Genomic DNA, 23,247 nt, shown 5'->3' with positions numbered 1-23,247 from the left:
GATTTCTGTGGGAGGTCATGTATGTATACATACAAAATATTTGACCAAATAACCATATTTTTCCTTCAAAATTATGCAAAAGAGCATCCAACCTTGAGCTTTTCTATTTTGACCAGATAAATCAGAAACAGAGGAACTGATTTCATTACCCTGTTAAAAAAAATAACATAAAAGGTACAAGTATCAGGAGATAGCCACGTTAGTCTGTATCCACAAAAATAACAAGGAGTGTGGTGGCACCTTAAAGACTAACAGATAGAAAGACTGTTAGTCTTTAAGATACCACTGGACTCCTTGTTGTTTTTATAAAAAGGTACATTTTACCAAATTTTAACCAGGGAGTTTGATTTGTTCTTTTTGTAAAATCTGCTTAACTAGAGTGCCCTTAAAAATCCCTTAAAAACACACACACACCTGTCCTGGAAATGGTGGACGACTCCCTGTCCAGGCAACCTGACTCTGATTTAACTGACGAGAGATCTGTGTCAAATTTTGGCCTGTTGAAGAAGAGGACTGGATATCATTCACACCAGGCACATGTACCACAGATGAGCTAAAGGGGAAAGAACAGAAAATGGCTTGTAGGTGATAATACAATATTTCTGATGCATAAATTGTATGCCAGATATTGAAATTTTGTTAATCATCCCATTAAGGTGAGTGTTCCAGATTGTCTGCATAAGGACTAAATGAAAATGACATGACTTCAGTATTAAAACTATCAGGCATTTTGAAATTCTAAAATATCAGACTGATTATGCAGACCCAGTGCCCCAAATTCTTCTTAGTTAGATCCATGCAATCTCATCCAAAGGGCTTGCGTGAGTACAACCAAGGGGAGGATTTTAGAAAGATGTGCAATTAAATTATTTTCCATATTGGTCTGGCCCCCAATTCAGGAAAGTAGCTCTCCTCAGGACCACACTTAAGTATGTACTTAACTTTAAACATGTGCTTAAAGTCAGTGGTACTTAAGCACATGCTTAAATGCTGTCCTGAATCGAGGCTTCTGAAAGGATGCTGTTCATAAATATTCTTTAACCTGTTTCTTGTCAGTGTTGCATTCTTTCTGTAAAAAGAAGAAAATATGTGTTATGTAACAAAGATGTATGTTTGATTAGCTGCTTTTAATTCTTGTTTTCTCCCATTGGTGCTAAAATATATCACATTAGAAATCAAGGTGAAAAAAATCAAACATAAACTAGTGTTTTGAGCCTTGGAACAAAAAAAAAAGCAGAGAAATACTAATAGGAAAAAAATGATTCCTAACAGAATTTGTGTAAGTTACAATTAATTGTTTCCCAGATCTTGAAATATTTTAACCTTATAATGAAAATTATACTTTTTTTGTTAAATGTTCTTTGTATGGAAATCTTTGGACCTAGTGACTATACTATCTATGAAACACACATTAATACATAAACTTAAATATACATCCATGAATCCCAATATTTCATCTGAAAGAACATGTTTCAGTATATATATCAGTTCTCAGGTACGGCCTGCACTTCGTAAGTGATCTTTTCTTGGGTTTTGCACAGGGGCGGAAAGGGGGACCATCTGTAGTAATTTTTTATCCTTGCCTCTACTCTTTCTGTGTTAATTATTGAATAGCTTACAAAAAGAGATAGATGGCTATTATGGATTCATGTATTTCTGTATGAAACTACAACCTCCATTTTGCTTTTGTGAATGCCATTTTGATTGTAAAACTGTTTTTTACCTCCATCTTGGACTGGAATTCCAAGACGTGTTCACAGAGGTCTAACAATACAGAGCAATCAAGGGTTGTTTCCTATTCACATGCAAGCATCTTGAGACAATGAGTTAGCTGCAGCCAAAGGAATCAGTTCAACTAGGTGAGCTGGTAACCACAGTCCCTGATAAGGGACTTGAAGTCACAGAGGAAAGTTAACTGCAGTCTGTTTGTAAGGTATCAGAGAGGGAGGAAGGGGGGCAGGGAACAGACCAGGATCAGAAGCAGTCAAGGCTGAGCAGGATAAGGTGAAGGAGGAATTCTGGATTCCCTGAAAAGACACCGACCAAATTGCAAAGAGCTCTTTGAGGCAGGGATTTGCATGCTGGGTTTGGTGTGTTTTTGTAGATCTGAATATCTCTTGTGCTATCTCAATGTAAACTGTGTGTGTTCAGAAATTCCTTTGCAGAGTCTGTATTACTTGCTTCCACTATCACATAGTCCCTGAAGAGGGAAACAGGAAACCAGGGGGTTCACAGCTTCAGTGGATCTATAGACGCATACAACTATTTGGGAGTCTGGTGCTAGTTTCTGGGCCTAAGCAATTGGACGATGGGGTCCCCACTGCCAAGAGGGGTGTCAGGCATGGGATCCACACCTGGAGTATGACTGTATGGCTCTGGGCCTCTAGAGGCAGTGTGCCACAACTTTGCCCAGCCTCAAAAGGCCAAGAGATGTGGGACATAAAAAAATAAGAATGCCCACACTAGGTCAGATCAATGGTCCATCTAGTTCAGTATCCTGTTTTCTAACAGTGGCCAAGACCAGGTGCCCCAGAGAGAATGAACAGAAGGCTAGGGACAACCAGACCATGAGGTTGCATCCTTGACCATCTTAGGTAATAGCCACTGATGAACCTATCATCCATGAACTTATTGAATTCTTTTTTTAAACCTCATTATAGTTTTGACCTTCACAACATCCCCAGCTACAAGTTTCACAGGTTGACTGTGTGTTGTACGAAAAAGTTTTGTTTCAAACTTACTGCCTATTAATGTTTGTGTTATTTACTCCTTCACATAATAGGTCCTTATTCACTTTCTCCACACCATTCATTATTTTATAGATCTCTATCATATCTCCCCTTACTCATCTATATTCCAAGCTGAAAAGTCACAGTCTCTGAAATCTCTCTTCATATGGAAGCTGTTTCATACCCTTAATCATTTTTGTTGCCCTTCTCTGTACCTTTTCCAATTCAACTAGATCTTTTTTGAGATGGGGCAACAGAACTACGCCAGACTGCTAGACAGGATTCAAAGTTGGGTGTCCTGGTTGGGGAGCTCATCAAGGATCGTAACAATGGCGTTTGTCTTTCTGCCACTAGTTGATGGGGCAGATTACAAGCCAAAATGAAGCTACAGTTAAATTTCCAAGAGACCCAACAAAATAAAAACAACAAAACACGCCAAACATCAAGATGGCTATTGACAATTTACATGCTGAAATATCATATAAGATCTAATTAAAGAACACTTGTGAGATCATTGCCAATTACAAAGTTAAAAACACTGATTTCTATAAAATTATAGCATGCATTTAATTTCTAATTCATAGGCCTCCTAAGCAACAGTTACTGCACTTGAATGGTTGTTCCTTCATTTTCAAAACATTGGCTAGTCCAAAGTAGTAACTGAGTTCTCCTTTAGGTTAAAACAGCTACATGCATACATAGCTTGGGATTTCATTAAACAGAGTTCTTGCAATATAGTTGCTCAAGACAGTTTCTCTTTGGTCACTTTAAAGAACAGGAGGACAGAGAGGAACAGATTAGCCTTCAAGCAGGCAGACTTCATTAACAGCTAGGCCATTCACTGAACCGTCATAAATCTTCTTTACTAAAACAGAACTAATAATAAATAAATAAATAAATAAATAATAAAGTAAATCTAACCACAATGGCTACAGAAATCTCAAGGGTGTGCCAATTCCTAAACTTCAAGTAGTTTGCCAAACATTTAGTATCGGCTAGTAGACTCAAAAATATTTCAGAAGCTAGTAAAACACCCAAATTATACATGTTTGAAAAATGACCTACTATAGGTCTTGCCTACAGACTGATTCTTCCCGATGAACTTTTGTGTGGGAGCCAAGCTGACACAAAGTAAGAATGATTCATGTTGTACAGGACATGTGTTAGTGTTACCTGTATTCTCCCTCCACAGAATCAAAATGGAATTCCCTTTTGCGTATGGAAGCTATTGGTGCTGGCGCAGGTACTGTACCTGAAAGCCTTTCCTGAATGTCCTGGCTGGAATGGGCTCCCCTGAGAATAAAGCTGTTGGTTTCCTGCCGGGGACGCAGAGGCCATCATTTTTTTATCTGCTATAAAAAGCAATCAAAGAAAATCTTAGAAGAGGATGTAATAAATTGACAATTTGTTCACCAGAAAATAACATGTATACAAACTACATGGTGCGAGTTACATTTTCCTTTTTAATCTCTTATGGGAAGTTCCTATGGAACACAGTATGGATGAAACCAGTAAGGCTGTATGGAAATTAAACAAGGGTCAACAGGTGATTTCTATAGAATTTTTAAATCGATCCATAGGATGTAATAGTGAACGCTCGCTGCTACAGAATGCAATAGGTTGGCTTAAAAATTCTACACAAAGTAACCATTTTCTATTGATTCTATAGGTCTTTTCCAGAAGAGACTGGCAACCTTTGGCACATGGCCTGTCAGGGAAATCCGCTGGTGGGCTGGGCCGGTTTGTTTACCTGCAGTGTCCGCAGATTCGGCCGATTGCAGCTCCCACTCGCCATGGTTTGCCTTTCCAGGCCAATGAGGGCTGTGGGAAGCGACGTGGGCTGAGGGATGTGCTGGCCGCCCTTCCTGCAGCCCCACTGGCCTGGAACAGCAAACCGTGGCCAATGGGAGCTGCAATCAGCCGAACTTGCGGACGCTGTAGGTGAACAAAATTTCCTGGCCTGCCAGTGGATTTCCCTGAGGGGCTGTGTGCCAAAGGCTGCCGATCCCTGGACTATATCCCTCTGGATGTACAGAACAGATATTTCTTTGGTCTGAGGTTACATCAGCATTGAAAAGTCTGGCCCTACCTTGCAGATCTGTAGTATCAGTGACTGGAGGCTTATTTCTTGCATGGGAGAGCTATTTTTATTAATTTTTTTTAAACAGCCTTCTAAAGAAAAGACCTCAGTTTTTATATAGCAGGGTTCAGACTTTTTTTTAATATAGCAGGGTTTCAGACTGCCACTACTGTTGTTGTTAATACAGTATTACTTATTTGCATTGCTGTAGCAGCTAAGACTAACTTGTGTTCGGCACTGTACAAACAGAACAAAAAGCTGTACCTTCCCCAAAGAGCTTCCAATCTACTCCCCTCAGCAGTAGCAAGAGTTATAGTCCTGGTCCTTCCAGGCATGGTGGAATTTTGCTCACAAATCAGGCTGATCTGAAGCCCCTTAAATACAGATTAATCCCACTGTATTCAGTAGGAATTTTGTCTCTGTGAGATCTGCAGATCAGCTATGTAAGCAGTAATTTAAGGCAAAACTGAACCTCTCTGGGACATAGTGAAGCTTACCGTCTTTACTATGATAACAAACCAGCTTGAGCAGGCCATGAACTAGGCCAGGGGCAGGCAACCTATGGCATGCGTGCCAAAGGCAGCACTGATTTTCAGTGGCACTCACACTGCCCGGGTCCGGGCCACCGGTCTGGGGAGCTCTGCATTTTAATTTAATTTTAAATGAAGCTTCTTAAACATTTTAAAAACTTTATTTATTTCACATACAACAATAGTTTAGTTATATATTATAGACTTATAGAAAGAGACCGTCTAAAAACATTACAATCTATTACTGGCACGCAAAACCTTAAATCAGAGTGAATAAATGAAGACTTGGCACACCACTTCTGAAAGGTTGCCGACCCCTGAACTAGGCTGGGTCCCAATGGAATTATCATACAAAGGCACTGTAAATGAGACGCATACAGAGATGGCATTGAGTTTTATATTCTGTTCTTACACTGTAATAAAACACACATTTACTCTCATGATCAATCTCCTCATTTGCTAAAACAATGCAGGGCAAACATGGGCATTCACATTTTTAATAGGAAGTTCTCTCTTGTGTAATCTGACAGCTGAGACACCAGAGATTGAACCAGGGACCTCCAGAGCTAAAGGCATGAGCTGCTACAGCTTGAGCTAAAAAAAATATCCTCCCATTGCGGGGAGATGTAATAACTCATATCCTCTGCAGGTCAGCACAGAGGCAGCCCTCTAACATATGCTCACTAGTAGATTTCTTAACAGTACCATGACTGAGATAAAGCATGAATCAACTTTGAATTTATATTTCGCTAACTATCTCGGCTGGTACTTTGAGACGGAATGGCATGTTTCTGCTCTGAGAATCCACTAAGAGACCTGAAAATCTCAGTAAACTAAAGAACCTCCCTTCTGCAATGCTTGTTTATACAACTACAATTGCCAACACTTCTGGCAACCCTCCATTCCCCTTTAACAACGTAAAGGCCCTGCTCCACCTTTCCTCCTCCACGTCCTAGCTTCCTTCATCACCTTCAAGTTAAAAAAACTGCTGATCTTGACTGTCTTCTGCCACACACCTCTGACAGCTCTATAAACCAGACATGCCCCTCCTTTTCCTCTGACTTCACTTGATCCTCCCTTGGTGATTATCCTCTCCGTATTTAGAAAGAGTGGGTCAGATGGATCCCTGGATGTGCAACAGCAGCTCTGCAACATGAAGCTGCTCTAGATTCTCTAGAACTGGCTGACCTCAGCCAACTGGAGGACTCCCTATCTGAAGGGAAATTCCTCAGGTGTCACAGAATTGCACAAGAGAGAAAGGCACAGGGGATGGCCGAGGTATCCCCATGCTCCTGCTATCACCAGGTGCCAAAACAGCTTCTGAAGGCCCCTAGCAGATGATGCAGTTAAAAGCTGAGCTACTGAGCTGAGCTTCTGAGGACAGGGAGAGGTTTTAAAAGAAACTGCTCCCTCCTGAGCTCCGCTGAGTTCTCCAGTCACACCTCAGAATCCAGCCCTCCACTTCTTGCCTTTTTCCCCTCTGCCTCTCAGGTCTTCCCTGATAGCACAGCAATAAACATACCCTTGCTGTTCACTGGTATTTTGCCAGGTGCCCTGAAGTCTGCTAGGCTCAAAATCCCCTACCTTCTACCCCAGGGGTGGGCAAACTTTTTGGCCCAAGGGCCACATCTGGGTATGGAAATTGTATGGTGGGCCATGAATTCTCATGAAATTGGGGGTTGAGGTGCGGGAGCGGCTGAGGCTCCAGCTGGAGGTGCAGGTTCTGAGATGGGGCCAGAAATGAGGATGTGGGTGAGGGCTCCAGGCTGGGGCAGGAGTGTGTGGGGGGTGAGGGCTCTGGCTGGGGGTACAGGCTCTGGGGTGGGGCTGACGGGAAGAGTGCTCTGGGTTGGGACGGAGGGGTTTGGAGGGCAGGAGGGGAATCAGGGAAGGGGCAGGGGATTGAGATGTGGGAGGGGTCAGGGGTGCAGGCTCCAGGTGCACTTACCTCAAGCAGCTCTCAGAAACAGCAGCATATCTCCCCTCTAGTTCCTATACGGAGGTGCAGCCAGGAAGTTCGGCACGCTGCCCCGTCTGCAGTTGCCGCCCCTGCAGCTCCCATTGGCCATGGTTCCCAGCCAATGGGAGCTGCAGAGCCCCTTGGCTAACCCTATGCATAGCAGCCGGAGGGGGGACATGCCGCTGCTTCCGGCAGTTGCGTGGAGCCACAGCACATGCGGAGTGGGGCAAGCCCCCGGCTGGACTGCCAGAGCAGGGCAAGCCCTGGACCCTGCTCCCTGGCAGGAGCTCGAGGACCAGAATAAAATGTCTGAAAGGCCAGATGTGGCCCTTGGGCCGTAGTTTGCCCACCCCTGGTGGGCAAACTGCGGCCCAAAGGCCACATCTGGCCCTCACCCCCCACACACTCCTGCCCCAGCCTGGAGCCCTCACCCACATCCTCATTTCTATCCCCATACCCTCACTAGTTACTTATTTACTTTTCTCCAACCAGTACCAACATCCTCCTCTTTGATTCCTGCAATACCCAGATTGCCAGAGGCGTAGCACACAGCGGCAGGGCATTGGGGGCACTGCCACACCAATATAGGGAAGCCAACACATCTTGTTTGTTTAATATATCATGTGTGAGTGAGAGAGAGACTAAATCCAAATCACAAACACAGCAAATCTTCAGCAGCCTGCTATAGATTTGCTGTGTTCGTAATGTAGATTTAGTAGTAGGGCATTTTTCTCCTTTGCCTCTGTGGCACATGTGCAGCCTGTGTAGCCAAGGTCTGGCAGGAGGTGAGGCAGAAGCAGTTTCCTGTGGGTTTTGCGGTGCTGGATTTACCACCCAGGCCACAATGCAACCACAGAGTGCTCTGAAGTGCTGGGCTCTACCTGCGCCATATAGAACCTGCTGGTAAACTAGGTACCTTTTAGAGCACACCAGCAAGATTAACATGGGGCAGTTGAGCGCACCACATTAGGGCACTCTACACATTACACTTCTGGCCAACCACGGGCACAGACTCCAAGGGCACAATGGATTGGGCAGGGGGGAAGGGAGGCAGGCTCCCCTTGGCCATAATGGGAGCAAAGGGAGAGAGGTCTCACCTAGTCCCAGCCTCTCCAGGGGGTGGGGGCAAGGAAAAGAACCTGCCATGACCCCTTACTCCTCCCACTGGAGAGGCCAGGATTGGCTGGGACCTCTCCCTCCCTTCCACTCCCCTCCTCGCAGAAATGGGACCTCTCCCCACCCCACCCCCCACTGGTGCTGGAACCAGTGGGGGCGGCTCCATGGCAGCTCAGCACAGAGGGTGCTGGGATGCTGCAACTGGGACTGGGTAGCGAAGAAAGGGCCAAAGCCTCAGAGTCTGGAGTAGAGTAGCCTGGACAGTGGAGCTTCCCACAGGAAGCAGGAGGGAAGCACAGGTAGGGGGAGGCAGGGATGGGATGGGTAACTCTCCCCTCCCCCTGCTTCTCTCCACTGAGGGGATAAATTCTCCAACTTGCCCCAAAGCTCACCTGTGACCAATGGTGGCACTGCATTAAACAGCTCTGTATCTCAAAATGGCTGCTGCTCAAAAGGCATGGATGGGTAAAGCATGAGGTCTTTTATTTTAATAAAACATGCAGCTGATGGATGCCCTGCATCTGTCCCACTACATCAATCCTGTGTTTGTCAGCCCTAACCTATTTTTATAAGCCAAACTGGAGAAAGAGGCCTAGCATCAGTACAAAGCAAGTGTCTGGAAGCAGCATGCACATTTGTCAATATTGTTTTTGGACCCTTTAGCACATCTCTAACCGAGAACCATTCCTTTTTATCATTAAAAGAGTCCTTGATCACAGTTCCCAGGAGATACTCACATAGGGAGCATACCCCCCCCAAAAGCACAAATTGTAAATTGATAAGAATGAAAAGTGAAATGGCATTTCAAAGAACACAACTCCTGAGCTCACCTCACAGCTTGCTAGACCCTTAACCCTGACCTAGTCACACAAACAGTTCAGATCTGTTTGAATATCAGCCAATAAAGCAGCCAGAAAGCAAGACGTTCTCGCCTGGAAAACATTGTTCCAGTGTTTAGGGTTGGAGTCTTACTGCCTTCCAGCAGATCCCCTTTATGGTCTCAAACACTGACTTCACTGTAAGAATAAACGGACAAGGATGAACAGGAATAGCGAAAGTCTCAGCAGCAAAGAGACGGAACATCAAGTCTATACTGAAGTTACACTGCCTTCACAGTTTGAAAAGGTCAAGCTGTACATAAGAACCCCATGCAGTGAGGTCATCTCCTTATACCCCTGTAGTTAAACACAATGGGTTATTTCCTCCCTCATTGCAAGACACTTGCCCGTTATGTTTGTTTTAAATAAATCAAAAACTTCTTCACTCTGGGGGAAGTGGGGAAGGTTAAGAACAGCGAACAATTAAAAAAAAACAAGGAAAAATATTACACCTAACATCTACAAAAATTGAATTTTTTTTTAAAAATGTAAGCCATTTTTAAAAAAAATGTAAGCCACAGTCTTGATAGCATTGCTACTCTAATCCGTCTCAGCGAGCCACACTGACATATACTGTCTGAGAAAAAAAGTTATTCCAACTTTCGAAGCTGGAAGATCTATTAAATATGTTTACATCCTTCTATGAGCTGCACTGTAGAAGTATTGGAGCATGAGCTTTTGTGGGTGAATACCCACTTCGTCGGATGCCAACCCACGAAAGCTCATGCTCCAATACATCTGTTAGTCTATAAGGTGCCACAGAACTCTTTGCCGCTTTTACAGATCCAGACTAACACGGCTACCCCTCTGATACTGTAGAAGTGCACCTCTGCAAAAGGACAGCTACTGTTCAAAACTGCATGGGAAAGATGTGGCTACTAAGTGAGAACAGAAAGTGGCTTCTAAGTGGAGCTGGGCAGCATATCAGCCTGTCCTCTAACCTTCTGAGTTTCGTTTAGCTTCCTTTTCGGGGAACATATGTATTTCCAATAAATTCTAGGCATTGTTCCTTGAAACTCACTTGCCTAGAGACTTCTTTGCCACAGTGCTTTTTTTTTTGTTATTATTAGGGTCCTTCATTTTCAGTTTTTATTTTATTTAATTTTCCCCGGGAATTTATCAGAGTTTATTACCACAACAACAAAAACAGGTGAAAATCAGTGCAAAAAATGTTAATTTTTCTGGGTAAATATCTGGATTTATTTTTGTGGATGGAAAGACAGGAAATTCTGTTCATCAGTGTGGTTTTCTGCAGAACCAAAACAGAACTCAAAACACAATGCCACTCTCAGTTTAAGAAAACAATAGATCTCTAATCTCCAAATAAAACTTTTTATTTGAATAAATAGTTTACTGCTGTAGACTTCGAACTATTCGCCTATACATATTTACATTTAATATTTGGGCCGCACTGTTCGAGCGCATACACTCAGCTTTACCCTTTTCTTCTGCTTTTGTCTTTTTAAAACTTTCGAATACGTTGTGTTCTGAAACGTAGAGAATTGTGTTTTCTTCCCATTGTAGTGTGTCAAACCTTTAAACCATTATCTGCTAACAGCTTGGAATGTGTATGTGGTGGGCGTGAGATTCATCAGTACGTTCAGATGCGCACGTACATGCTTGCATGCATGGCTGTTTGTTTATTGTGTGTATCTTGTAGACTAATACATCGCCTTCCTTTAAACAGGCAGCTTTGTATATACACACACCAACTAAAGTATTATCGTGACACATCTATCTCACGCAATGGACTGCGTTTTCCTAATCAAACAACGGTTTTTTTTAAAAATATATCTGAATGATAGAAAAGTAGGGTGAAAAATCAGAAAAAAAAGAAAAATACGTTTTGTAAAACCGGGGAATTTTTTGGTATAAATTGGTTTAAACTGAAAACAAAGGGGCTTGCATATTATGTAACAGCACTTAAGGACATGACTGCAGCTCACAAAGACAGTATTAAAAATTAAATACCAGAGGTTCTCACTTACAAGCAGTTATTCCTGCAAACATCTCAGCAAACCTAGGATTCTGCTCCTGGGAGAAGATAGTGTCTGGCTTCTCCACTGGCTTTCCACCCTCATGAACGTTAGTTGGTATATTTGGAACAGGTACCTGTTGTTGACAAACAAAAAGAATGTAATTCCCCCCTCTCATATTTGACACAATGAGCTCAAGTATAGTCAGTGTCTTTTTGTTTTGTTTAGATGCTTAATCACTTTGTGTTTAAAAGATCAGAGACATCAGTATTAAAAACAACACCACCACCCATTCAGAGATATCACCTGAGATAAGTCATAGGAGGACAACCCATCTCTCTGATGTACTTCAAGCTCGGCTTGCTGTTGCTGAAGCTGTCTGCAAATACGAGAGGAAATGACTTGAGTTACAAAAAATATAATTAAGAAACAAAGAGGAGGAGGATTGGCTCGCTCCTTTAAATTCCCATAGCAAATGTAACCGCTTCCAGAGTCTTTGTTGACAAGCCATTTCCTGCAAAGCCAAAATATTTTTAAAGATTTCGTACTGAGAAAACCTCAAAACACAGTACAGTTCTTGCTGAGCATAACAGGGTCAAACATGCCTTGCACACCAAAGAAACCCCACTGACTTCCAAGGAGTTTTGGGCTGTATCCTGCATTCCTTATGCACCTAACTTTTTCATAAATTTTATTTATTTTTAAAATGCCAATTAGACGTCTTTGCAGATTAAAGAGGAACATGCAGGGCCTGTTCCTGCACTTGCTGAAGTCAATATTAAAGTGCCCATTGGCTTGAATGGATGCAGCATCGGGCCCAGAGCAATCAACAGGTGGGAAAATTATTTCCTCGTTTTATAATCTCGCAGACTCCTGTGAAGATTATGGCACTATAATAATAAAATACTACTACTACTTATATAACTCATAGTGGTTTTCATCAGTAGATCTCAAAGCATTTCACAATCTTTTAGTGTATTTATCCTCACAGCACCCTTGAACTGAGGTACAGAGAGGCTAAGTAACTTGCCCAAGGACACATAATAAGTCTGTGGCAGAGCATGGAATTAAACACAGGTTTGCCAAGTCCTAGGCTATGCCTGAACCACTGGACTGTGCTTCCTCTCTAAATAATGCCCCGCCCCAAAGTTATTTGGATTGTCTGGTCATATATCAACGTGTGTGTGTGTCGAAGGGGAGTAGTGTATCAAAGCAGATACTTCCATATTACAGACGTGAAGAGTTTTGCAGGGAAATAATTAGAAGAAAGGAAAATGTACTGCATATAAAACCATTCTCAATAACCTTCCCCATTCAGCATAATTTTGGTTCTGCCCCACTCTACATCACAATCCAGATTCTATTTATTTTCCCAAAGTTTTGTACAGCAAACGGTCTCCAGAAATATATTAGTTTTACATTTAATAGAAGACACCTTTTATAGAATCAATGTGTAGACAAATGCTGCAGAAAAAGAATAATTTTAAACACGATAAAAACCAAAGAAATAAGTAACTTAAATGAATAAGAATCACTGCAGACAGACATATTCAATAAAAATGAATGAAGAAGCACTATCTACCAAAAATTTCTGTGTAAATCCCTGAAACACAGTGTCAGGCACTATTACTTAAGCACATCAAATTAGTGAAATACCAGTAGATATAGTTGAAAACTATAATTAATTTGAAACATTTATTGTCTATAAAGCCTTGGAGGGACACTACTAATACATAAATATATAATCTTATTAGCATTAACTAAGTGTAACTTATGTACTAATATTTTACAAAATATATAATGTTGCTATAGAAATTCATAGATCTTTTATATTTTAAGTTAATATAGCCATTAATATATTTTCTGCATCTTTATCTTCACCACTGTGTTTTTAAAAGGATAACACCCCTTAGGCACCTAAGTAATACTTCACAAATATTTGAGCTTGCTACAGTAGTTATTACTTTATGACAATCAGAAAGTTCAGAAACCAGACCACTATAACGCAGTATCAGTTTCCCCATTAGGGCTAAAATCTGATTCTGCTAAAGACAACAGCAATGCTCCCCCCCTTCCAATAGACTGCAATGGGATCAAGATTTTCCCTCTAAGATATATCTTACGCAAGCCTTTACTTTTAACTGTCTGCATCCACAAATAAGGTAGTTGAAAATCTTATTCTAAATTATTACATGGCACCCATGACCAGAGTAGGAGAATCTCCCAAGAATTAAGAAAGCAACATCAACACCCCCGACCCCCGCCAGGCTCCTACCCAAAAGATCACAATAAATTTTATGGCTACATCATTGGAATTGTATGTGTGGTTTCTCTGTGAGGTACTTACTGAGGGAAAGTCAATTTGAAGAGAACTTTTGCATTTAGTTCTGAATGTGGTAAGGTTACTGGTCATTCCTCTCTTTCTGGATAAAGAATTCCATAATGTAGGCCCTGCTGCCATAAAATTCTGTCTACTATGCTCATAAGTCTAATAGCTGAGAAGTTTATGATTCCAGTAGAATGCAGCTGTCATGGGCGGGTATCAGTCCTGGAGAGAGACACGACCCTCTACATAATTAGAGGCCAATCCCATGGTTGGCTTTGAGCACTAGGACAAAGACCATGAACTAGATTCTGTATTTAATGAGGAGCCAGTCCTGAGACTGGAGCATTTGGATGGTGTGTTCTGGTGACCTTTGTGGCTAAGCAGATAGGATTGCTGTGTTTTGTACCAGTTGAAGCCATTCACCTAGAAATAGTTCCATTTCTAGTTATGAACTGCAATAACCAAGCCTGCAGGATATAAAGGCATGCAATACCAGAGTCAGGGCTCTGACCATTAGAATGGGGACACAATCTTTAGGGGGCCAGCTGCAGGCAGACAGAAACGGGCATTTTTACTAACACAACTATTCAGGCATCGATTAACACCAAACAAGAAAGAAGGTTGCAGACTGACTTAAAAATCTGAGGGAGGATCGAGTTTTAGCCAGCTGATCTTCATCCAAGTACTGACTCTGGCTAGCGGCTGAGAAAGCTGGGAGATAGTGCTGTTTATGCTGTATATAAAGGAGACGCAGAGCTGGGCGTTGTCCGTATGCTGCTGTCATTTCAGCCTGTGTTGTCACAATGGCTCTGCTGACTGCTTTATGTAGATGCTGAATAATATAAAGGAAGAAGATTAAGCCGTGGGGATTTCTCAGGTGAGGGCTTTGGAGGAGGATGAGGAACACTTCATTTGCCCATAACAAGTATTTGGGTTTGGTCTGAGGTGAAGAACCTGAGTAGTTTCTTCGCATTTCTGTTTAAACCTTTTGCCTCTTAAAGGCAGGAGAGGAACATTTGTCAATGACACCAAATGTTGCAGGCTGCAAACCCTCCATAAAGTAATACAGTTTCTACAGAATATCAGCATTTATCTGATTTTTTTGGCTTCTGATGGCTTAAGACAATTAGAGGCAAATTTGTCTTGTGCTAGTTCTGCTAATGGTTCCTTTCTGCCTCTTGGTCAGATCCAGTGATGCTGTTTATGGCATGAGGGGCTCAAAGACAGTTGACCCATCCACTGTGGTCTAACCCAGGGTTCTCAAACTGGGGGTCGTGAGGTTATTACATGGGGGGTTGCGAGCTGTCAACCTCCATCCCAAACCCCACTTTGCCTCCAGCATTTATAATGGTGCTAAATATATAAAAAAGTGTTTTTAATGTATAAGGGTGGGGTCACACTCAGAGGCTTTCTGGGTGAAAGGAGTCAGCAGTACAAAAGTCTGAGAATCCTTGGTCTAACCTTTACTATGACTTGTACCCAGCCACCAGAGATATTTTTCACAGGAAGACAGACACCAAGGCTGTGAGACAGAGGTGACAGCAAGACCAGAATTGGGTTGATAGGAAAGTAGGCCACTTGTAAATAAGATTCAGTGTTTTGGTGGTAGCAGGTCCCTGGCCTCCTCCTGGAGAAGTACAAGACTTCACAGACAGGAATTGCAAACCATTGGGCCTTTCCCTCAAGCAGGAAGATATTACAGCTGGATGGGTGGTAGTGATGGAAAAAAAGAGGTTCCAGATACCAAGGAGATGGACCTCAACTATCTGGATAATTTGGATAAATTCTGGGCTATGACCCAAAAAGTCAGAACCTTATCAAAACCATATTTTAAAGCTGTCCATTACTATCAAGAACTTGAATCAGAGATTCAAATCTCAGACAGCTGGAGACATATACTGTATAATATAAAATCATTTTTGCATCATGTGGAGCAAACATAAAAGATATTTCCCAAGTATTCCTTAGACCATGGATTTTCATTAATAGCTTATCAAATAAAAAACGAGTATGTCTAAAAAAACCATTACTGTACGCAAAGGGATTCTTTCTTCAGTAAGCAAATATATGCTTTTCCAACAAAACTCCAGGAAGCAGTTTAATCACTGAAAATATATGGGGAAGTTTTTCCAAACACCATTCCTGGACGATAAATACTCATTAAATTCAGCTGTTAACGTGAAAGCTAATTATATTGTTTCCATGTTTAGGCCTCTTTTATTAAGTATAAAGTGTGTTCTCTTGATTCAGCCATAGATATACAAACGAGTCAAACAAAATAGCATACTTAGTTAACTCTGTTTGTTTACCAGCACTTGTCTAACCTGGAACTCCTCCACCTGTCTGTATTTGAAGATACTCATCAGTAGCACTTATTAACCAACAATACAAAATAAGTACCACGCTAGATCAATATTTGCTTACAAGGCAAACTGCACAAAATCCAGCTAATTATAAAGAACAAATATTTAAATGCATCTTCTCTGCATTGCATTGTACTGTAAGCTACTCAGTTCTAATTTAATTTTAAAAGTAGGTTGTGTTTCTTATTTTTACTGCAAGTATTAATATCTCAAATGTGGTTTTAGCTCTTTAAGAAAATATGCACTGTTTCACAGAACAGCCACGTTTAGGTCAGGGGTGGGCACACTATGGCCTGCGGGCTGGATCCGGCCCCTCAGGTCTTTGGATCCGGTCCAAGGCGCTACCGGCACCAGGTCCCTCTGGCTCCCAGGTTGGGGGGGGGGGGAGAGGGCAGAGGGCTCTGTGCATTGTCCCTGTGTGCAGGCACCACCCCCGCAGCTCCCATTGGCTGGGAATGGGGAACCGCAGCGAATGGGAGCTTCAGGGGAGGTACCTAGAGGAACGGCAAGGGCAGTGCTCTCTAGGGTGACCAGATAGCAAGAATGAAATAGCCTCCTGCACCCCACCCCCCTGCCCTGAGCCCCTCCTGCACTCTGCACCCCTCCTGCACCTCAACCCCCTTCCCTGAGCCCCCTGATAACCTTGCACCCCTCCTCCACTCCAATCCCTTGCCCTGAGCCCCTTCCTGCACACTGTATCTCCTCCCACACCCCACACTCCCTCTTGTACCCCAACCCCCTGCCCTGCATACAATTTCCCCACCCAGAGGTGGCCCTTGGCCCAAAAAGTTTGCCCACCCCTGGTTTAGATACTCCCTTCACAGCCTGCCTTTTTGAATGGATGATTATTACATATAGATCTCTTTAGTCATTAGATTTCCAGATCAGATGTGTAACAATGGGACAAGCCAGGATGGTTTTGGTTTTGGAAAAATTCAATCCTCTTGTTTTGGTTTGCAAGTGAAAGCCAAAACTGGCCCTGCTTTTGATTTTAGGAGTTGGCTTAGAGGAAGCCATTAAAGATGAATTTTCTGGTTCAAAAGATGATATCCTACATAGCAAGTGGAATACTGTCTAGGTCAACTGAGAATTCCCCAGGTAACTGCTGGAAATTCTGGCTCACAATGGGAGTCCCTGTGAAAACCTCTCACTGTGCTGAGTATGTTTTGTGAACCTGAAGGATTTAATTGCTAATACAGATTTATCTAAGAAAATACTGGAATAAAAGACTCTGTACAAATTTCCTTTTGAAACCGGAGAATTTTCTAGTTGAATGCATCTCTCTCTGTATAAACTCTGGAATCACTAGCTTATTGTCCTGGCTTCAAAGTGGTCAAGAAGAATTCAAACTTTAGAGTGTGCAGTTTTCTTGTTGGGGAGAAACGAGTGGATGCAGACTTAAGATATCACCCCTAGTCTATTTTTATTAACAACAGATGCCCATAGTCCCAGTTACGACTTTGAAAGTAAGGTTTGTGATATCTTCACTATCATGGGTTAGAATCTCACTGAAACAGCTGATTTCACAAGTGTTCTACTGCACCCGAATCAGAGTCAGTAATCAACCATACCAGAGCTGACCACTGATTCAGACAGAATTCCACCTCTGGTAGCAACCTGCACCAGATCTTTCTGAGGACTGCAACTCTACAACTAAAATATTTCAAGACTAACAGAAGTCCAGGATTCATCAATACACACAATAATCCAACCAGGTTTATGAAAAATGAAAGCATCAACATCTCTAAAGGTCAGGAAACAACCTATTTCTGCTCTAGGTGCATATAAAATTAAGAAACTGTTCATTCAGCTCAGGATAGATGGGTTCATTCAAAGGCACCACAACCTCTGCATTAAATAAATGTTAGTCAATTTTTTCTGGAACTCAAAGAGGAAGACGACGTGGGGAGGTGACGTGTAGAGGTCTCCTTTTCAGCTGAACACAATATAAATACTAAACATTAAATACTTCATTTCTGCAGGAAGTTTCTTTTGGATGATTACATCCAAAAGACACCAAGCTAACCTCTTTTTTTTGGCACGGTACTAAATGAACATTTGACTCCAAAGTTTAATTATCCTTCCACACAGAAACTAAGCTGGGAAAGTCAACTGCTTCAAGTCCCAAAGCAATATTCTAAAAAACAATTATGACCACCACTGCCCTCTGCAGTCCTCTTGGAAAACAAGCTGCATTTACTGGGCAACACAAAATGAGAACAACTTTCTATTAATAAGAGAGCACTGGCAGGCAAAACAGACTTCTCTCTAAATTCAATTGATGACTATTTATCTAAATATATCTATATAGCAAATCAAATGTATTAACATAGCATCACCCTCAGGTCAGAGTGCCTATAAGATTAATACATGTTTTAAAACTAACACCACTCAGTGAAATGAATACAAATTTTAAAATGAAAAAGAGAAAAGAAAAAAAAGACAATAAGCCCCATAAAATAAACCCTTCCTCCAAGATCTTTAAAATGATCACCCTAAAACAAATTCTAAAAATAAAACAACAAGGGTTAGAAATACATTATTTAAGCTAAGTCACACACTTTTTTCTTGTTTTTGTGGCTGATCAGGCAAAGAGGGCTACAGCCCATACACTCAAAACATTTTCACTACATAACCAGTATTCTAGTTTTTAAGCTGGTGAGGCATAAGGCATCTGAGCCAGGAATGGGGCTAACCACTTATTTTTCAGGCGATCACAGAGGTTTTAAGAAAGTAGAGCATGTGATAAATCTTCAATCTGGCCAGATCTACATAAACAAAGACAATTATGTCTCACAATACCGACATACCTCCTTTCTAGGTAAGCCATCTGCATAGTTTGAAAATTGCAGAGTTGTAAAGGCCCTTTTTAACCTATGATTGTTCATCATTTCCAAATATGGCTATTCTTTAAATGAGAAAGCCCATATTTGGTGTGTGGACAACTGCCATATCCAGCTGTCTGCAAACATTTTCTGCTCTGAGTTTGTGTAAAGATATAGAGACAAACAGACAGACATTGAAACTAAGATTTTTAAAAGGATATTGTAGAAATATAGAATAGAATTAAACATATGTTTACCTGCTCCCTTGTCTCAAAGAAATAATTATGGCCAAAATTTTAAGCACTCTTGAGCCAATATACTATGGTGTTAGATGCATTATAAAATTTATAAAAAAAAAAATCAAAACCAGCTTCTGATTTTGCACACACAGTTGACTGCATCTGTAAAAGAGAATATGCACCTGTTGTGTCTTCAAGTAAATCAGCCTGCTGGGCCCAGTGTCCATGTGCAAATTAACCACCTGTGCATGCAAGAGATGCACCTCCGCTGATTCAGTTACAATTAGACATGCAAAAAATGGGCATGCAAATCAGAGGCTAATTCTGAAAAGCTGCCCTTTACTGTGCCCCAAAGTATCCAGAAATTAACATATCCAGAAACTAATGTATCCACACACAGGTGAAGCATAGCAATAGCGAGTGAGCTATTACAGCAAGAATTACACTGTGCATGTGTGTATGAAGGGAGAAGAAATGGGGAAAATGAAAAATAAGTCAGTTGAACACAACATAGCTATATTCTGTTCCTTCTAATCTAGTACTTAAATTTACAAGCTTAAAAAAGTCGTTTTTTTTCAATTGCATCACAGATCTCCAAAAAAAGGGAAGGCAAAACATATTTAGCAATGTCATTTTGTATAAGAGATAACATGGAAATATCATCTGTAGAACTAACAGCACCTAAGCTCCTTATTAAGGCAACATCTCTGGTTTGTTTTTAAAACCAAGTAAGGATAGATATGACAGGATCCAGATACTGGCACAATTTTATTTATCCTAGTCTGTGCTAGGGAGCCAAGGTATCCTGAAAAGGAAAGTATGGAACAATAGTCAACACTACTTAATCTATAGGTCAAAATTTAGATTTCACGACCCTGGGAACAAAAGCCAATTATTTCAGTTGGCATCCAGTTATCTGCAATTGTCTTTAATTTTGCATGCCTGTTTTCATGTATGCAAATGATTATGTGCAAAAGTATGGGTGTGCATCTCTTCCCCCCCACCCCAACTACATAAATATTTGGGTGTGCAAATAAGGCAGCTGAATAACCAGCTCCCTGATTTCAATACACAAGATTTATTTTGCTCCAAATGGGCAGTATGTCCTTCTTTTCAGGTACAGTTGATATGTTACCAACAAGGGTTTTAGTTGGCAACTGAAGAGACCTCAGAGCCAATTCTAACCATGTATTTTAAGTATTGTTAGGTCAGTGCATAACAGAACGGTGCATACCTCAATCTGTAAATAAACCCTTTTCAGCCTGATCACAAACAACTCACACTGTTTGACACAGTCCTGAAGTTAGTTTACAATTTGGTACATTTATAGGGCTTTGTATATTTTCACTGTAACTTACGTTCTCTTTTTTCCACATAGGAACTTCTTATTTTCAGCAACATTATTTTTGCCCATAAATTTCCAGTACATTTGAACATCTGTTCATCTGTCTGGCACATCAGATTTTTGCTGACTTAAGCTAACATTGTAGTTGTTTGTTAGGACACTACAAAAATAATATTCTTTGCTGAACAATTCTTGTGCAGGTTACATCTTTCTGGTAACTTAGCAAATTAGCATTTTTGATTCTCAGCATGACTCCTAGGGCACTTTGGGAGTTTAACTCATAGCCAAGTTACAGGCCTTATAAACTCTGATGCATAGGCTAACAGGTAGGATATGCAAAAATGGGAACATGAGGGTGAGGCTTGGTTACAAGTGGCCTTAGTGTCCAACTCTATGTCATTGTCAAAACACTCTCCTAAGCAACAAGGGTAGAACAGGGGTAGGCAACCTATGGCACACGTTCCGAAGGTGGCACGCGAACTGATTTTCAGTGACACTCACACTGCCTGGATCCTGGCCACTGGTCGGGGGAGAGGGGCTCTGCATTTTATTTTAATTTGAAATGAAGCTTCTTAACCATTTAAAAAACCTTATTTACTTTACATACAAAAATAGTTTAGTTATATATTATAGACTTACAGAGACCTTGTAAAAACATTAAAATGTATTACTGGCATGCAAAACCTTAAATTAGAGTGAATAAATGAAGACTCGGCACATCACTTCTGAAAGGTTGCTGACCCCTGAGGTAGAATATAGGGTGATAGTTGAAACAGAGGAAGAACATTTACCATATTTATAAAATGCAAAGCCAGAGGAGAGTTTGTTGTGATAGTGAAATTATCAGTGTCTATCTACACTAGTTAAGTGCCTGTTTGAGATCTCCATTACACATTCTAACAGGTTTCTTACACAGATCTCAAACTCTCCCTTTGAATTTTAAACTTGTTTAAAAAACCACCCAGTTTAGTCCAAAGCATATTTTAAAATACCAGATTATTATTTTATTGGGAAAAGATCCATAAGAGAAGAAAACATCTCAGGTTAGCTTCTGCAGCTCCTGGCTCTGATAGTCTGTATTATGAGGTTATGCGGTGAATTAGGCTGCACTGGATTCTGAGGGGAACTTCTTTGGAAGCAGCTCTACAATACCAGTTTGGGGATTAAATATCTTAAGCCTCTCTCATGGGTGTAGTCACAGATTGTGCCCAGAATAATTTAGACTCACAGTGTTTTGAGCACGTGGCTGTAAAGGACTGGGGTGGCATTAAGCTGCCAATTTAACACAAGCTGCTGCTGTGATCCTGCAAAGGAAAAGAATCAAAGGACCCGTTCATCTTTGTAACTTCTACCCCAACTCAAAGTAAGTGCCAACCTTCTCCTACCATGGGCCGTTCAGGAGTTACTCTAGCAAACGGCCGCCGGCTGCAAGGTAGTAGGGATGAGTCAAGGAGAAGAGGACCAGGTCTAGCACATGTACACAGATATAACACACAAGAAGCAGGGAACTTCTTTACATGAACTTGCCATTCCTTTAAGCAGCTCTGCAGCTTTCCCTTTGGCCTTATGAACTGGGCTAACTTTTCTGCAGTCTCACAACTGAACTGAACTGGATCTGGACTAGCTAGCACGAGGAGAAAATCGCCAACCCTTATTAATTCTCTAAGCTATCCTGCTCTGGGCAGATGTTGTGTTGCTGGAGGCCTTATCCAAGCCTTCAGAGCAGGCTGGATTAAGCCTGTTGGGCTTTTCTGATTTCATGAGTTACAGTTATTTGTTTTTAATCTGTGATGCACCCATATGCTAATGACACATCATATGAAGCACTATATGGTAAAAAGAAACATTTATTTGTGAGAATTTGTACTGTAGGCAACCTGACTACCATTTGTGGTAAGAATAAATGAATGCAACTGGAGATAAGCCACCATGAGAACCTATGTAAAAACTCAAGTTCAGGTTATAACAGCATGTTTTTAGGTTAAATTCTTTAAAAAAAGGTGTTTCAAGTTCCATGAAAAGCACATACTTAACGTTCGTGTTGGTGCAAATGATGTATTCAATTTCATCAGAATAAGGATTCTGAAAAGTGAAGCTGCTGGTCCTGATTAACATCCACTCCCGGTTTTTGGTACGAAAACGATACATCACAGATAGGACTTGGCCTTTCAGTTTAACAACCTGAAAAAGTTTTCGTAAAGGTTAGAGACAGCAGACTGATACCTGATGTAGAAACAAATAATACACCACCAATAACTAGTGGATTTCAGACTGAAACTGTGCAAAGATACGGATAAAATTTGGATGTATTCTTTACACAAACCCAACAACCCAAATCCATTCTGTGTTTGCAATTAGCCCCATAAGGACTAAACCGACATATCAAGGATTACAAAATACCCTCTTCCAATTTACATATAAAGACCAATGGATTGTGTCTTTATCCCAATAGGAAGGCATTACAACAAGACTTTACCATGGAACACATATCAACATATATTATGAGAGAAATAAAACCATAGCATCATATGAATATTTACAAATAATCAGAAAACAAATTTTGCACAATGTACAAAACAAATGCCAAGAGAAAACACTAATTTTCACGAGGTTGTCTGACTACTTACAATTCCAGTTGGCTCCTTGGCTACCTGTTATATTTGCATTGCACCACTCAGACTTTAGTATCAAAGCTAAGGAAAAGCTTTAAGGAAGGGATACTTAGGAAACATACTTTGCTTTTCTTCAAAACATGCTAGAAGTCAGACACGCTTCCATTGCAATGTTTAAAATTTTCTGTCAGATGTGGCATGCCAAAGCATCTGATTCTGAAGCACCTCTGTCTGAATGTGTGTCTATAATCATTTAAATTCCTGAACG

At 41.2% G+C, this 23,247-nt stretch overlaps 1 protein-coding gene across 11 annotated transcripts in view; it reads right to left on the bottom strand.

Annotated features, from left to right (window-relative positions):
- The window catches only part of ARNT2 (aryl hydrocarbon receptor nuclear translocator 2), a 142,501-nt gene that overhangs the window by 15,315 nt on the left and 103,939 nt on the right, over positions 1–23,247 (bottom strand). For 9 of the 11 annotated variants that reach the window (XM_030577697.1, XM_030577687.1, XM_030577693.1 and 6 more), the window contains 6 exons: positions 22,397–22,548; positions 11,576–11,648; positions 11,282–11,405; positions 3,982–4,081; positions 1,043–1,069; positions 415–553 (listed from right to left, as the gene is read on the bottom strand). In XM_030577697.1, the coding sequence (XP_030433557.1) occupies positions 415–553; positions 1,043–1,069; positions 3,982–4,081; positions 11,282–11,405; positions 11,576–11,648; positions 22,397–22,548 (615 nt within the window). The remainder of the gene's footprint in view (positions 1–414; positions 554–1,042; positions 1,070–3,981; positions 4,082–11,281; positions 11,406–11,575; positions 11,649–22,396; positions 22,549–23,247) is intronic. The other 2 variants (XM_030577688.1, XM_030577696.1) reach the window with 1 other exon arrangement.

Source organism: Gopherus evgoodei, chromosome 10, assembly GCF_007399415.2.
Source record: "Gopherus evgoodei ecotype Sinaloan lineage chromosome 10, rGopEvg1_v1.p, whole genome shotgun sequence".
Lineage (NCBI taxonomy): Eukaryota > Metazoa > Chordata > Testudines > Testudinidae > Gopherus > Gopherus evgoodei.
This window is presented reverse-complemented; position numbering and strand designations above follow the sequence as displayed.